At 38.6% G+C, this 14,295-nt stretch overlaps 1 protein-coding gene across 3 annotated transcripts in view; it reads right to left on the bottom strand.

Annotated features, from left to right (window-relative positions):
• Window positions 1–14,295, bottom strand: part of ARHGEF11 (Rho guanine nucleotide exchange factor 11) — an 883,046-nt gene that overhangs the window by 476,863 nt on the left and 391,888 nt on the right. For all 3 annotated transcript variants that reach the window (XM_078670282.1, XM_078670280.1, XM_078670281.1), the window contains exons 9-12: window positions 11,711–11,765; window positions 8,378–8,448; window positions 3,495–3,632; window positions 2,465–2,539 (exon numbers count right to left, since the gene is read on the bottom strand). In XM_078670282.1, coding sequence (XP_078526408.1) covers window positions 2,465–2,539; window positions 3,495–3,632; window positions 8,378–8,448; window positions 11,711–11,765 — 339 coding nt within the window. The remainder of the gene's footprint in view (window positions 1–2,464; window positions 2,540–3,494; window positions 3,633–8,377; window positions 8,449–11,710; window positions 11,766–14,295) is intronic.

Raw genomic sequence — 14,295 nt, 5'->3', positions numbered from 1 at the left:
CAAATCTTTTTCATTAACCAGAGACATACTATATAAAATTATAAAATCTTCAAAGCGGGGTCATCAGAATGCGGAGATGTGTGTATTCAACACACTTCTGGTTAGAACAAATAAGAAGTGATAATAACAAACTTCACCGTGAGGAGGTAAAACGGTCAACTAAAAGATGCACCAAGACTCCCAATGCTTCAAGTGGAGAAGTTCGAGTAGCTAAATATTACTATTTGACCAACACGGGTTTGAGCGGGAGGTACCTCCAGCCACTCTAAAGAGATGCCACGGATGTTACTGTACATAGGGGTCCATTAGTAAGGAGAGAGGTCTAGCTCCGATCTTGAGGGGCATGCTGTAAGAATGAAGTAAATACCAAAGACCATCCTGTCTACAACATCTATGCAGGAGGTATTGCATGACTCACCAACACACCAGTACAACAACACAATGCCTCAAGGCAAAAACTGAGTTTGCACTCACTGATTAGCAAGCTGTGATAACATGGTTTGAGGATATATTATACCCATTCTAATACCAGTTGTTCCATTAGCATGATAACCCTAATACATGATTTACATTAGACTAGCATGTACAGAACATTAATGATCAAACTGCAAAAGGTGGGAACTGATTCGGGTGGCGGTAGTTTTATGTATTTGCCCTTCAGACTTATGCGATCTTCCAAGGAGTGAATCCCTAACAGAGGGATCTCACAAAAACCACTTGACAATTGTGTCTTCACAGTCTTCACCTGGTAACCTCATTTCCCTCCCAGTCTACAACTGGTAACTTCATGTAGGTCCCTAGCCTGAACATGGTGCTTGAAATGCCTCATGGGCTCATGTTGCATGCACCCCACACTCCCCTGATGCCCTCATGTTTATTAAGCCTGTGCCTAGGCAGCTTATGAGTGTGCCGCCTTTAAATGATGGCATTATTCTGAGGTATATGTCAGGGCTTTTAAGAGTATTTTTCATGCTACATGCAGTGCATGTAAGTTTCATGTAGTGCTAACCTAACATTGCCTTTGGTGTACTTGTGTGGTGCAACTGAAAGGTCTAGAATACAGTTTAACTTGTGGCTTTCATTTTGAAACTAATAAACGTGTGCTTGGCAGCAATGCTTTTCTTGCTAAAAAGACAAAGAATTATAATAGACATTCTCTGATGCGCGTATCGTTTGTAAACACTTCAGTCAGAGATTTCTACAAGAGAGATGCCCATGTGTTTTTTTTATCCTTGAGGAAGAAGGAATACAAACATTTTAAGTACGTTTCTGGGTGCACCTTTAGAACAAGCAGCATGATATCCTGCATAATTACCCAGAAGCAGAACATGAGCCAATCCCTACTTGCACCACTAAACACCAACCCCAGAAAAAGTATTTAGGATGTTGGGAGGAGACAGAGGCCCGATGCTGGAGGGGGCACAGAACCAAAGTGTTCTGAGTGAGGCCTCAAGCTATCATAATGTAGGCTGGCAGGCAGTGCATAACTTGGTATATTAGGATATCACGTACCCAACTATGCCATTAGACTGCCGCTTACAACAAACTTAGGTAAAACAAACAGGAGAGGGATGTGAAATGAAAGAGGATTACTGCATATTTAACCTTTGCCATAATTTGCATAATTGATGATAACATTTTCATAATATTTAAAACAATTCAAACACATTGGAATGGTATACAAATAGTTTATAATAAATAATCATATCGAAGACTCTGTTAGCGCACTGATTTTGGGGGTTTGGGTAGGGGCTCTATGCATACTACCAGAGAGCTTTTCTAACAGGTTTATCAGACTCTTATCACTTAGTACTACTTGAGCCTAACTCAATGGGAGTGGTGTGAGAGACAGCTACCAGGTATGCTTTTCTCAAAATATTTTTGAGGCTTACAGGATCTACAAGATGTGACTCCAATAAATTGGAACAAAATTAATGTGCTTCTACAGAGTTAACATTAAGAGATAGCTTCCTGTTGCATGTTACGTTCACCTATATATTATCAGTATCTTACCAGTGGCAACATACAACACCCAAAGTTAATTAATTTAGCAAACATGCCCTTATCCTAATTTAGTTACCCTTTTTCAAAGAATGACAAGATTTGTTTTCTCCTCTCAATACAACACCATCAATATCCTACACACAGATCTCAGACTATTAAAGGCTGGAGGGAAACAGAACAATCAAATTGTTGATGAAAACTACAGAATTGTATACTTCTAATGTGCTTCCAACCATTAGACCTTGATGGATCCGTGCAAGTCGGCTAACCTGCCACCACAGGGCCTTCTGAAAGAGTACCCTTTGTCCCATGTGATATCATGACAATGAAAGATAAAGATGAAGTTTACATTTTGAACTTTTTGCATTTCAGGAATAATTGTATTGCTCATATACCCTAAATATTTTCAGCCAATGAGCAAGGACGAGGAGTGTAATAAGTGAAAAATTTGAAAAGGTACCTCGGTGACAAAGTATCCTGGGTCATAATCTTCTTCCTCGCCAATAATCAGAGGCTTTGGTGAACGATCCATGACCTAAAAGTTCAAGTAGAGGCATCATTTAGTCAAGTGTAAAATCATAGCGAGAAGTAGAACGGACCTGGGGTTATGTATTTTGTAATAACGGACACAATCCCATATCCATATAGCTTGCCATAGGAATCCTATATCTAGTATTCAAGTTTTCAACATATGCTTAAGCTTTGCACTAATCCCAAATGGACGGTGAATAAACTTAGCACTCAAATTCTGAGCGGCAAAACATCATAAGAGTTGTCCTTACAAATAGTTTCCCTTCCAAGATGCTTTTGAACACTTCAATGTATCCGTCTTCATTCAAATATGCATAGAGAATTCTTTAATATAAGGGCTGACACTGACCCCACTTATTAATTATTTTAATAAACATCATCCCCGCCTATGTTACTCACTTTGATACTGCCACTTCCTCATACTGGCCCGTGATCCTCTTTCAAATACTGCCCTCTCCCACCTTCTTCTTACTGACAGTCACATGAATTGCTACTTCAAGTAAAATACTATACAGTCTGCTGCCAACCTATTGCATTTCCCTCTCTACCTTCAACTCACAATGGCTCAGTAAGGCAAATGAGGAGGTCACCTCTACGCACAACTTGCAGGAACCGGCTGGCACTAATCTTCCAAGTTATTTATTAGTCTCTCTTGTCAGTCACTATACTCTACACTCACACATATCCTCCTAAATGTTTCACTTCCTATAAACTCTCAATCTAAGACTTCAGTTTACCATCTCTCCTCAACAGCCTGAAATAATATTATTCTTTATGTTTTTGTATGAGACAATAGTTAATGTAAGTTTTCATATTTTTCATTCTCCATAGCAAAGCCACAAGATAAACATGAGCTGGTCCAGAGCACTCTATACTATAATTGATAAGACGATGCAAAGCATAAAGGGTGTTTGCAGGCTACCCTTACGATTTCCTGCTTTATCATTCCCCAAACCTACAATGTCAAGACTTGGGGTGAATGGCGTGTCTGATCCTTGGCGACGGTGATGATGGAAAATCTTTGATGAGATTACAGGTGAAGTCCTTGGACTATCCGGTTCTGGGTCCGAAAGAACAGAGTTTCGATTCAGAGGGTACTACAAAGGAAAGAAAGAAGACCAATAACATAAGACTAACAAGCATGACTATAACAAGAATAGTGAAGGACTAACCCTGTTAACATATTAAACCCAAATTTCATGAAAATCTATTTAAATCTGCAGAAAAATATATTTTTAAAAATAATTTACACTCAAAGAACAATTTGCTTGATGTAAATGATACTCCTTGTTAAACTTTACTAAATTATTTTTTTATAGTGAGTATCATCAAGAACTGCTGGAGCACTTTTAACCGGATTTTCTTTAGGTAGAAATTTACCACTATAGCCTAACGGTTGAGTATAATAAAAGACACTATGTACTCCATTCTCAACTGATAGTGAGCTACTAATCACTAAAGAAATGCCTTACGTCTGCTGCTAAACCCTGGCAGTGTCATATGTATTACGTAAAAAAAAGTATATTTGGATCATAGTGACTAAATGCTGGCATGAACCCAGCTGAGCACTGGAAAAACGTTGATCAAATGTTATGTAAAAACACCCATTGATAATCTCGTGAATAGAGTACTGCAGCACAAATTAATCAACCTGAATTCAGATAAAATGGAAGTGGCAACAAAACACAAGGGGTGTGATGAGCATACATGAAGTAAAGGAAATGAAAACCCCAATCAAAAAAGGTATACTTAAAACATTTGCAGACTACAAAAGATCCGTCTTAGATAATAAAAACAAGGGAGTAGTGCGTTAGATGAAAATGTTGCACTAGTCTCTGGCTCCCCTGTTTAATTCAAATTTCCTTTTCTATTTCTTCACTCCCTGTCTTCCCTTCGGAATCCTGTTTAAGTTAAAAACTTCGACAGAGGACATACCTTTGTGGACTGGATTATTGGAAAGTGTTTTTCTGTTTTGTTACTTAGTGGAGTAAGATACTTGGGAAAGATGGTGTTGTATTGTTTAGTGTTAGTAAAGAGACTCTCTGGAAAAATGGACACAAGTCATCCTTAAACTCCATATGCAAGTCAACAAGGAATCCATCCAATAAAGAGGTTTTCCTAAATTTAATGTAAACAATTCTTTCTTGAATTTCAAACAGGTTTATTGGAGAGCAGTAACTTTCTGATTTTTGAGCCCAGAAAGTGGAAGTGCAAGTTGTCTAGAAAAATATTAAACGCATCTACTAAATAACTTCACTTAAATAGAGGTCTGAAATGGTTAATGACTTTTATTATAAATTTGGCCTTTCTAGAATCATTAGCAAACATGTTGGTATTAATGCAATTTCGTCTACTCTGTCTTCATGCAAATCCTTTCTCTTTTTCTATTCTAAAGCTGTTAACTTATTTGAATGAGTTAAGCCTTTGTCCCATTTCTCTCCTCTCAGAAGACTTTCCCTTCTCGGTCTGTAGCTGTAAACTCTTAGGGTCTCTGGCAGATTTTGCGCCACCCAAGAGTCATGAGAACTTTCTACGAGTAGAATAGTACCAGCACTGGGCTACTCTCCATACCTCTTTAACTAAAGGTGGGTTTCCCAAGAGATACTAGTTTTCTCATTTGACTCGTCTCTTACAGAAAGCCTCATTGAAGCCTGATAACATAGCCAACTAGCATCCCATCTCTTATCTTCGAGCTGCTGGACTTGTGTGACTCGGTGGGCCTGGTTGATATTTGGCAGCCGCTGGTAACCACTCCGTACTACCACTATTCTGCACAATATGATACGTGGACCAGGCTAGATTTTTGGCTTGTCTCCCCTAATTCATCCAATTGGTATAGGTCTTCCCAGCTTCCCCCCAGAACGTACTCCGATCACTCCCCTGTGGTGTTACAGATTTGTGTTCCTAGGCCTGAGGGTAGTGAGAGACAGTGGAGATTCCCTGGACAGGATTCGATGGACGATCTATTCAGATCGGAACTTTGTGTGGCCACAGAGGACTATTTTGAGCTAAATACTGGGTCACTTAATTCCTGGGCCACACTCTGGGAGGCCTTTAAGGCCAATATGCGCGGAGTTTGTATCACTTCTTACATAAATACACCACCACTAGGGGGAGGGCGCCAGGCCACACGCTGGGGTGACTCCTAAGAGCCCTGCCCCAGCGATTATGCATGACTAGCATCCACTCCTCTACAGGCAAGACCCTCACGGGCACCCCAGAAATACGGGACACATTTTTATCATATTATTCTACATTATATACGTCTCGGGTGTCTCGTAGCGAGGCAGATCAGGAGGAATATTTAGCTGAGATTGCAATGGTCTGGCTTGAGAAATTCAAGCAAGTGTTCTTGGCGGAGCCATTCTCCGCAGAGGAAATCATTAGCGCTGTAGACGCTATAAATGGCTCCACTGCCCCCTGCCTGGACGGCTTTACTGGTGACTTCTATAAGATCTATAATGACTTACTGGCACCATGCCTCCTCAAGGTTTATAATGAGGCCCTTGAGCACAAGGAGCTGCCATCCACTCTGCAGTAATAATACTGCTTCCTAAACCTGGGAAAGAACCACTGGCCTGCGGGTCATATAGGCCACTTTCCCTTGTAAACATGGACTACAAAATTTTGGCTAAAATAATTGCGTTTAGGCTGGCTTTGCTGCTAGACCAGATAATTTCTCCGGCCTAATCAGGATTTGTCCCCCACAGGTCAACTGCCCTTAACTTGAGGACGTTGTTTGCCATGATAGATAGAATCTCTCCGGTGGTTCCGGTGGCCGCAGTCCTACTTGACACTGAAAAGGACTTTGACTCCTCGGAGTGGCCTTTCTTCTTAGCAGTGATGAGAAAATTGGGCATTCCAAAAGATTTCATTGACCTTACAGCGTTGCTCTATACCGCCCCTTCTGCCCGGCTTCACTTAAATGGCACCCTCTCGCAATCATTTACCCTCACTAGCAGCACCAGACAGGGATGTCCGCTTTCCCCATTGCTTTTTATAATAGCACTGGACCCTCTAATTCGACACTTTCAGGAATGACACCTGCACAGAGGTCTCCAGTTTAAAACGGGCCCTCTCCTTATTTCCCTTTATGCAGGCGACATCATTCTTTACGTTCGTACCCCAAAGAAAACATACAGCCTCTTATTAGAGAGATTATACGATTTGGGGGTTATTCTGGATTAGGCATAAATTGGGGCAAGTCCGAGATATTCCCTTTTACACCGTGTACCACGAGATGGAACTGTGAATTACCCCTTGAGTGGTGTGAGCAGACTGCTACATATCTGGGAGTTCATATCCACAAAGAAACAGAACAGATTATTCGATTAAATTATGGCCCGCTCTGCATAAATTAGAACTACAAGTCGAGCGTGGCGCTGATTTAGATGATTGTTCTCCCAAAGCTTTTGTATTTATTCAATAACATCCCCATCCCGCTCCAAATAGATTTTTCCTCACTCTCCGCACTCACTTTATTATAGCTGGTGTATCCGACCTGCACAGTGACTCAAAGCGCACCTAGGTCCTGTTTTACAGCATCCATTGACTATCATTGGCAGCTTGTGCTTCTTGGAGCTCTTTCTCCTTAAACCTTTAGAAACTCCTATCTCAAGTTCCCCTTTTTAGATTTTTATCAATCTGGTGTGATTTTGTTTATTACATTTCACTCCCGTTTTGGATTATTTATTATTTTTATTTTCGATTTGTATTATTGTTTTAGAACTGCACAAATACTTTATACATTGCTCCTAAATTAAGCTTTTCTGCTCTGTGCCCTGCTACCCAGGGTGTTGAGCTCAGGTTTATTTATTAACTCTAGTGGTTCGCCCTGCCAAGGATTGCGAGTATTACTTGCGGTTGCTAGTTACCCCCCTCAACTAATAATCCAATTTCTTACAGTTTTCTTCTCTACCATAGAGAATAAGCAAAAATCCAGAGCAGATTCTCTAAATTAAAAAAAGTTCAATTTACACGAATTATAGATGAACATTGATTTCAGACACCACCACTACTTTGTCAAAATAAGACAGACTCTCTCTTTTTTTTTTTAAGAACTCTCTGCCAGCTGACCTAAAGATCAATCCTTAATCGATGCAGTTCAAACAACAAATTAAAGCTCACCTATTTCGACTATTTTTGACAGACTGCCCAATATGTCGTCTGGTTCTCGTTCTTTCATCTTTCCACACAGATAGTGCTTTAGGTTTGCTATATAGATTTTTGAAATGTAAAGCGCCTGTATGTTATAATTAGTGCCTGCATGATATATAAAACTGTGAAATAAATCAACTCCAAAAGCATCTTTTCCCTTGGTAAACTGCCCTTCTTGTAATGTCCAAATGAATTACAGATATGCATTTGTTTGCAGTCATGCCTTTTAAAAATACCTTTCATTTTTGCAAGTGTATGTCGCTCACAAAAGGCTATTATCTATTGACATTTTGTTTCTCAAAAACAAACTCAAAACATTTCAACAGTTTTGGTTTGAAGATGTCGACACTAGGTCATTTACACTGGACATCCATCATAATTTATTTCATTACTTGACAAATAAAACCTTTATGCATGATATACCAACTTTCAGAAACAGAAGCTTCAAATCAAGGCAGAGGATTGGAAGAAACTGCATCATCTATGAAAAAACATCTGATAGCTTGCATAACCACACGGGAAAAACTGAAATCATGTTTCAAGGAATTTGAAGTTCAGACACAAAGGCTATAGTGTACTTCTGGGAATAAGCAGAATGAATTTATAACAAATTTAATTTTTCTATCCGGGGATAGACGCAAACCCTTATTTGTAATGAAGTATAATGACTTTGCTATGCTCTGACCTCACTGATGGAAAGGAACCGTTCTGTGCCAGAGTCTAGTCCGCTGTCCTGTGATTCCATTGAGAGTCGCCCTTCATCAGGAAACGGAGAGACACATACACAAAGAAAGAATATTGCAAAATTACAACATTTGAATTTGAAAAAAGCTTGTTGTGCCATACAAAATCTCTGGACTGGGGAATGAGCAGAGCCTAGTGTGTCTAAAACGCATAATCAAAGCACTTTGCCAAAGGAAAGTAGTCATATTAATTCTCATTTGTTGGCAAAATCAGTCCTATAGCACATCCATATCAAACAATAGGTAGGTACAGCAATAATGTAAAGCACTGCGACGATAAACCAAGGGCTCAGTTAGCTACAATATGCAGAGTGCAGTTTTACACAGCCAGAATGTCTATATAATGGACCAGGTCAACTTTCACATTGAAGCAAACAAGTAACCACATTGATGGTTGCCCACAAAATGCACAAACAGTGCCACATTTTTTAACAAACAAGCGTGTGACTGAAAAAGTGAACACTGGTGCAAGCAAAGAAATAGAATACTATATAGCACGGGTGTGTTGCACTTTACTGGCTGTCCTGACAACATATTTTACTATTATAATTGCAATATTGCACATTAGATTGAACTGGGACAATCATATAGAAAATAAATATGAATCTGTTTAGTACTGTAATTTGTTTGATATATGTGAAAACTAATAAATACTATAGAAACATAAATGAGAAGCTGTCGGTCTAAATTAATACTGAAAAAAGGAATCGGTAGTGATTCCCGATCTTTTCAACCCATTGCCATATGAATTCAGTAGGAGGATGAAGTAGACAACTGCACTGAGCATCTGACTGCTACAACATGAAATCTATTAGAATACAGCTTTATTTGTAAGGTCTGTTTACAATCGTTAATCCGTCAAATACACAGGAGAGCAGAGAAACTTTTTCACTGGCTGTAGAACACGGAAGGAATGTTTCTTTGACTGACCGTTTTAACACATTCTTTTCTCAGTAAAATACAACACAAGCAACTTTAAGACACATTATTCTCCCAAAAATATAATATACGACAGGTGAGTGACACACAAAAATGATACAGTGTGAATTATTCTCTTCTCAAAAAGAAGAAATACAGATCTGCCCCAGGCACTGGGGCACTCATTCACTGGCCATGCTAGGATGAACTAACATTAACAAGGTGTATAAGTGTTTTTAGCTTGATACATCCATTACCGTCATTGTTTATCTGGAATAAAAAGACCCAATTATTCAGTAGAAAATAAAACAAAAGGTAGACATGAGGGCACTACCAGAGAATTGTTTATGCTTCAGCTATCAAATAATTATATAACAAATTCGATATTGTAGTAATACTTGCTTTCAATTGTTCAATCTTGTGCCACATGACAAGGAGAACGTCCTGCCTACTGTAAAAACTGCAGAAGTGGTTTGTAATAAATACATGAGGTGATGATATGACCCCAAAATGCCAGAAATTGTGGGTTGCACTGGGATTAATAGTGGCAAAGCGTAATATAGCCAGACGATGGGGGGGCTGAGGCTCTAGAAGTGTCAGAATGTGAAAGAGCCATGGACTGTTGCATGCATGATGAGAGGGTGGTCTATGAGGAGAGAGGCTGCTCCAAGAAAGAGGACAAAAGCTGGTAAGCATGGAAGTCCTAGCTGGGACTTACCCTGGAAATGTTCCACTGGCTGGCATGCAGGGAAAACTCTAGGGCACCTAACCGTAATGTGTAATTGGTGACAGATTATAATTGTACTGGTTAATAAAAATCCTAAAAAACATTTTTTTTTAAATCTTGCGCCATACAATGGCATTGTAGAGAACAAAGTTTCTTCTATAAATTTCAATAGCACAAATAGACCACTTTTGATACGAGAGTGCCTAAACAAATATGATGCCACCCCCTCCCCCCCCCCCAGGTCTCCTTTGAAATTATCCTCATATCCTAGATCATATTTGGAATAAAGGCTTAAAGGGGGGAAGTCTGCTTAGTTTAATAACATTAGGCAGCTTATTTTCAGGGCATTTTTGGATCCAGATGGAGTGTGGAAAAGAACAATTGATGTTTTTATAAATATTTGAAATTAAATATTTTACACAAAAAAGCAGAAACAATATTTTTATTTTATATGGTTAAGCACAATTTACAGACAGTATTTACCTCTAGATCAAACTCCAATTATACTGAATCACTTGAAAATAATAATGTAGCAGTGTGTTTGAAATAGCAAAGGAAGACCAAACTGATGCTGATGCAGAAAAATGGTGGAACATATGATGCAATAAGCACTGAGTTCTGGTTGGATCCAATTTCTCATATACAATTTTTATATTTATCAGATATATGTCAACTATTTCCTTCCATTATAATATCTCTCAGCATTGACAAAAGCCACACACATACATGCATGGATTAATGGACATCATTAAATGTTGCAGTAAGTGGCTGCCCCCTACCTATTTTGAACAGTCGTTTCCTTTAAGACAAATATTGCAGGGTTTATGATCGATTAGACTTGAAATATCTGTTTTTATTCACCTTCATTTATACAGGTTGCAGGGTTTAGCGAAGTATATTTCATTTATTTTAAAAAGGTACTCTTAATAGCACATTAATGTAAGCAATGGATATATTACTTATTTTTATATCTTTCCGATGCTTGTGTCCCATTAAAAAATTAGACTTGGTAATAAACAACCTCTGTAAATCTAAGACGCCATAATCATTTGTACACTAACCAGTAAAAATTGTTAATCAAATTGAAAAATTCCAGTTGAGCAGATTTCTCCTTCTTTTGAAATGACTTAGTTTTGCTTTAATATTGAAGTGTTGAGAACCTGCTACCTCCATTTTAACAACTTGATTATTACTTCGCGTTGACTGAACAGTTCCCCTTAAAGCGACCACATCATTCTGCTAGCATCTTTATCAGCCACACTCCGAGATCTGGAAAACCGTAGTGCTGAGTTTCACAATTCTGTGAAACAGCTTGATCATTACCATCGAATGTAGATGGTATAACTAACTCCTACACTTTTGCTTAATACAACCTTAGTGCTTGAAAAAGTAAGGCGATGCACAGTTGTAACAGACTGAGCGCTGTATCAACAATAGGTTCCACCTCAGTCAATTGTGATGTTTACAATTATTGATAGCATGTAGAGAGTTATGGAGCACCAGCATTTTGCTGGATTTTAACGCACAGCTGAATGAAGTATTTAATTTATTAAGTCATTTAAAGATGTAGGGATAAAACATCTGTAACAGTTCTATGTAGGAATTTAATGAAGGAAAGTGTGTGACTCACCCTCAATTACCCTAAGACAAGCAGGGCTGGAGTCACTTTGCGACCTCATCGCCTCCTGGAACACAAACAGAAAAGCAAGATTAAACATTACAATGAGGTACTGATTTTAAACAATTTCATGTTTATATGCATAAAGTGAAGTCCCACTTTATCACAAAGATCGAAGAACAGAACAAGTAATGAAGACAGACAAGGAAGCCTACTAATGAGACAAGGAAACAAAGTGGAACACGTCTTGAACAGAATACCAGGTTTGCATTGCGGCTAATGACTGGTGAATGAGGCCTCCTCTGGGTAGAAGTACACAGAGGAACAGTGTATAAGTAATTTCTTATTTTCCCCTATAGTTTTATCTTGGCAGTCTGGCACTTTGTGTACAAGGCTCCAAGAGTAAATTCAGTATTCAATACAATCATGCCTCTCAAAATTGTGGTGGGTCAAAAAGATTGAAGTCAATGCATTGTAGGGGAGCCGGGCCATAGTTAGATATGGACGGGACGGGGAATGTACGGCACCGATTAAGATTGCAAGAGGAGTACGGCAAGGATGCGTACTCGCTCCCTTCCTGTTTACTATTTTTATAAATGATTTGGAAAAGGTATTATTGTGGGAGTGTAGAGACATGCCTCTTATAGGCAAAAGATCGATCCCCGCGTTATTATATGCGGATGATGCGGTGCTGATGGCCCGGACCCCGTTGGCAATGCAAAAGCTGATTATGTCCTTTGCTAACTTCATGGATAACTTAGATTTAAGCGTAAATGCTTCTAAAACTTTTTGTATGAATATTGGTCCAGGGGCTCAAACTAATAGGAAAACTATGTACATAAATTCTAAACCCTTAGAATATACCCCAACATTCCCTTATTTGGGTATTCTGTTTGAACAGACTGGACAATGGAATACAGCAATAAACACCCATAAGTTGTTGTTTAGCAAATCGATAATGGCTGTCACAAACTTTGCCAAAAAATTGGGCAAAAAAACGATTGGGGAGCTTTAAATATACAGAGCAACAAGTGTAGCGATCGCATCATATGGCTCAGGAATATGGGGGTACGCTGTTAAACCTCTACAAGTAGTAGAAAATAATTTCCTGAGACATCTCTTATCGGTCCCAGTGAGCACATCCATCTATATTTGCCACCAGGAACTGGGTCAACCCTATATTGAAGATGTAATCAAAATACAACCAGTCTTATTGTGGCATAGGGTGTGGACCACGGAGGAATGTGTTTTCAACCAAGAGATATTGAGAGATGCTAATTTAGAAAAAAATAGGAAAATAAGATGGCTGGCATATGTAAAGATGTTCCTCAAGGAGATAGGTCATTTAGACCTTTATAACTATCCACTCCTTCTGTCTCATGTTACCAGAAAGAAATTAAAACAGTTTTGTATGGTATACTTGGAGGATAAAAGATCATGCTCAGAGTTGAGGAAAAGTACAGTAGTGGCACATCAACTTGTGATGATTACTAGCGATATCCAATTTTGGAAAAGGGGGGTGGTGATGAACAGAGTTTCTGAATGATGCAGAATACTCTTACCAAGTCAATAGATCATGGTTTTAATCCATCACCGTTTTTTAGCTCACTGCACCATCCCAGCTCAGAACCTGGCTATATGCAAATTAGCCTGTTCCTGTCCCAGTGCATGATGGGAACAGGGCAAACCAAACTACCAAGCCAATTCTTATACTGGGATATCCAGCCATATGTTAAATTGCAGATGAAGGGCTTTGAACATTTTTTATTAATACGTTTTAGATTGAACATTTTATTCAGATTTTTTAGCTTCCCCAAAATGAATGATTGGACAAAGGAGCTTAAAAAATGTCCATGTGATGAATTGTCCAATCAATCGGACATGCACATATTGCTATTCCGCAAATGTTATGTTGCGCACAGGAAAAGATGGATTTTGCCTTTACTAAGAAAAATGGGTTTCAATCAGTGTCGGCCTGCATTCCTGGCAATTAAGAAATTAGATAATATTTTTACTATTGCTTCAGTTTCTGCCTTTTTTAAAAATGTTTTTAAATTACGTAAATCAATTCTTGATATATTGTAATATACTGATAGAAGTCTAAGGAATAATGATTATTATGTATATATTTGTGGTTTTAATGATATTCATTTTATGTGGATGTGTATTTATTAGTGTGCTTTTATGGTTGTTCATGTTCAATAACCGAATAAAGTAAGAATTGATTGATTGATTTGATTGTAAATGACAGGATAGTTAGGCCTGAAAAAAACTCAACATGAGGCGCAGCTGCCAACTGCCTCCTTGATAAGATCGCATTCCACAGAATTACGAATCTTTTCATCTATAGCACTCTGCATTCTGGGCCATACCAGGCCACATCTTATAGTGCAAAAAAATACTACAGATTCTTGAAACCAGTGTGTTTGATTAAAAATCAGGACTGCCTGGACACACTATGAAATATGCCTAAGGCAAATTGCAAAAAATAAGCCAAACAGCCACCAAACTTAGAAAAAGGACATTTACTTTGATTTTAAGTAAACAGTATTTCTAAACAAAGTAAGCTTATGAAAATATCATGCATACACGCATAG

The sequence above is a fragment of the Lissotriton helveticus genome, chromosome 12 (assembly GCF_964261635.1).
Source record: "Lissotriton helveticus chromosome 12, aLisHel1.1, whole genome shotgun sequence".
Lineage (NCBI taxonomy): Eukaryota > Metazoa > Chordata > Amphibia > Caudata > Salamandridae > Lissotriton > Lissotriton helveticus.
This window is presented reverse-complemented; position numbering and strand designations above follow the sequence as displayed.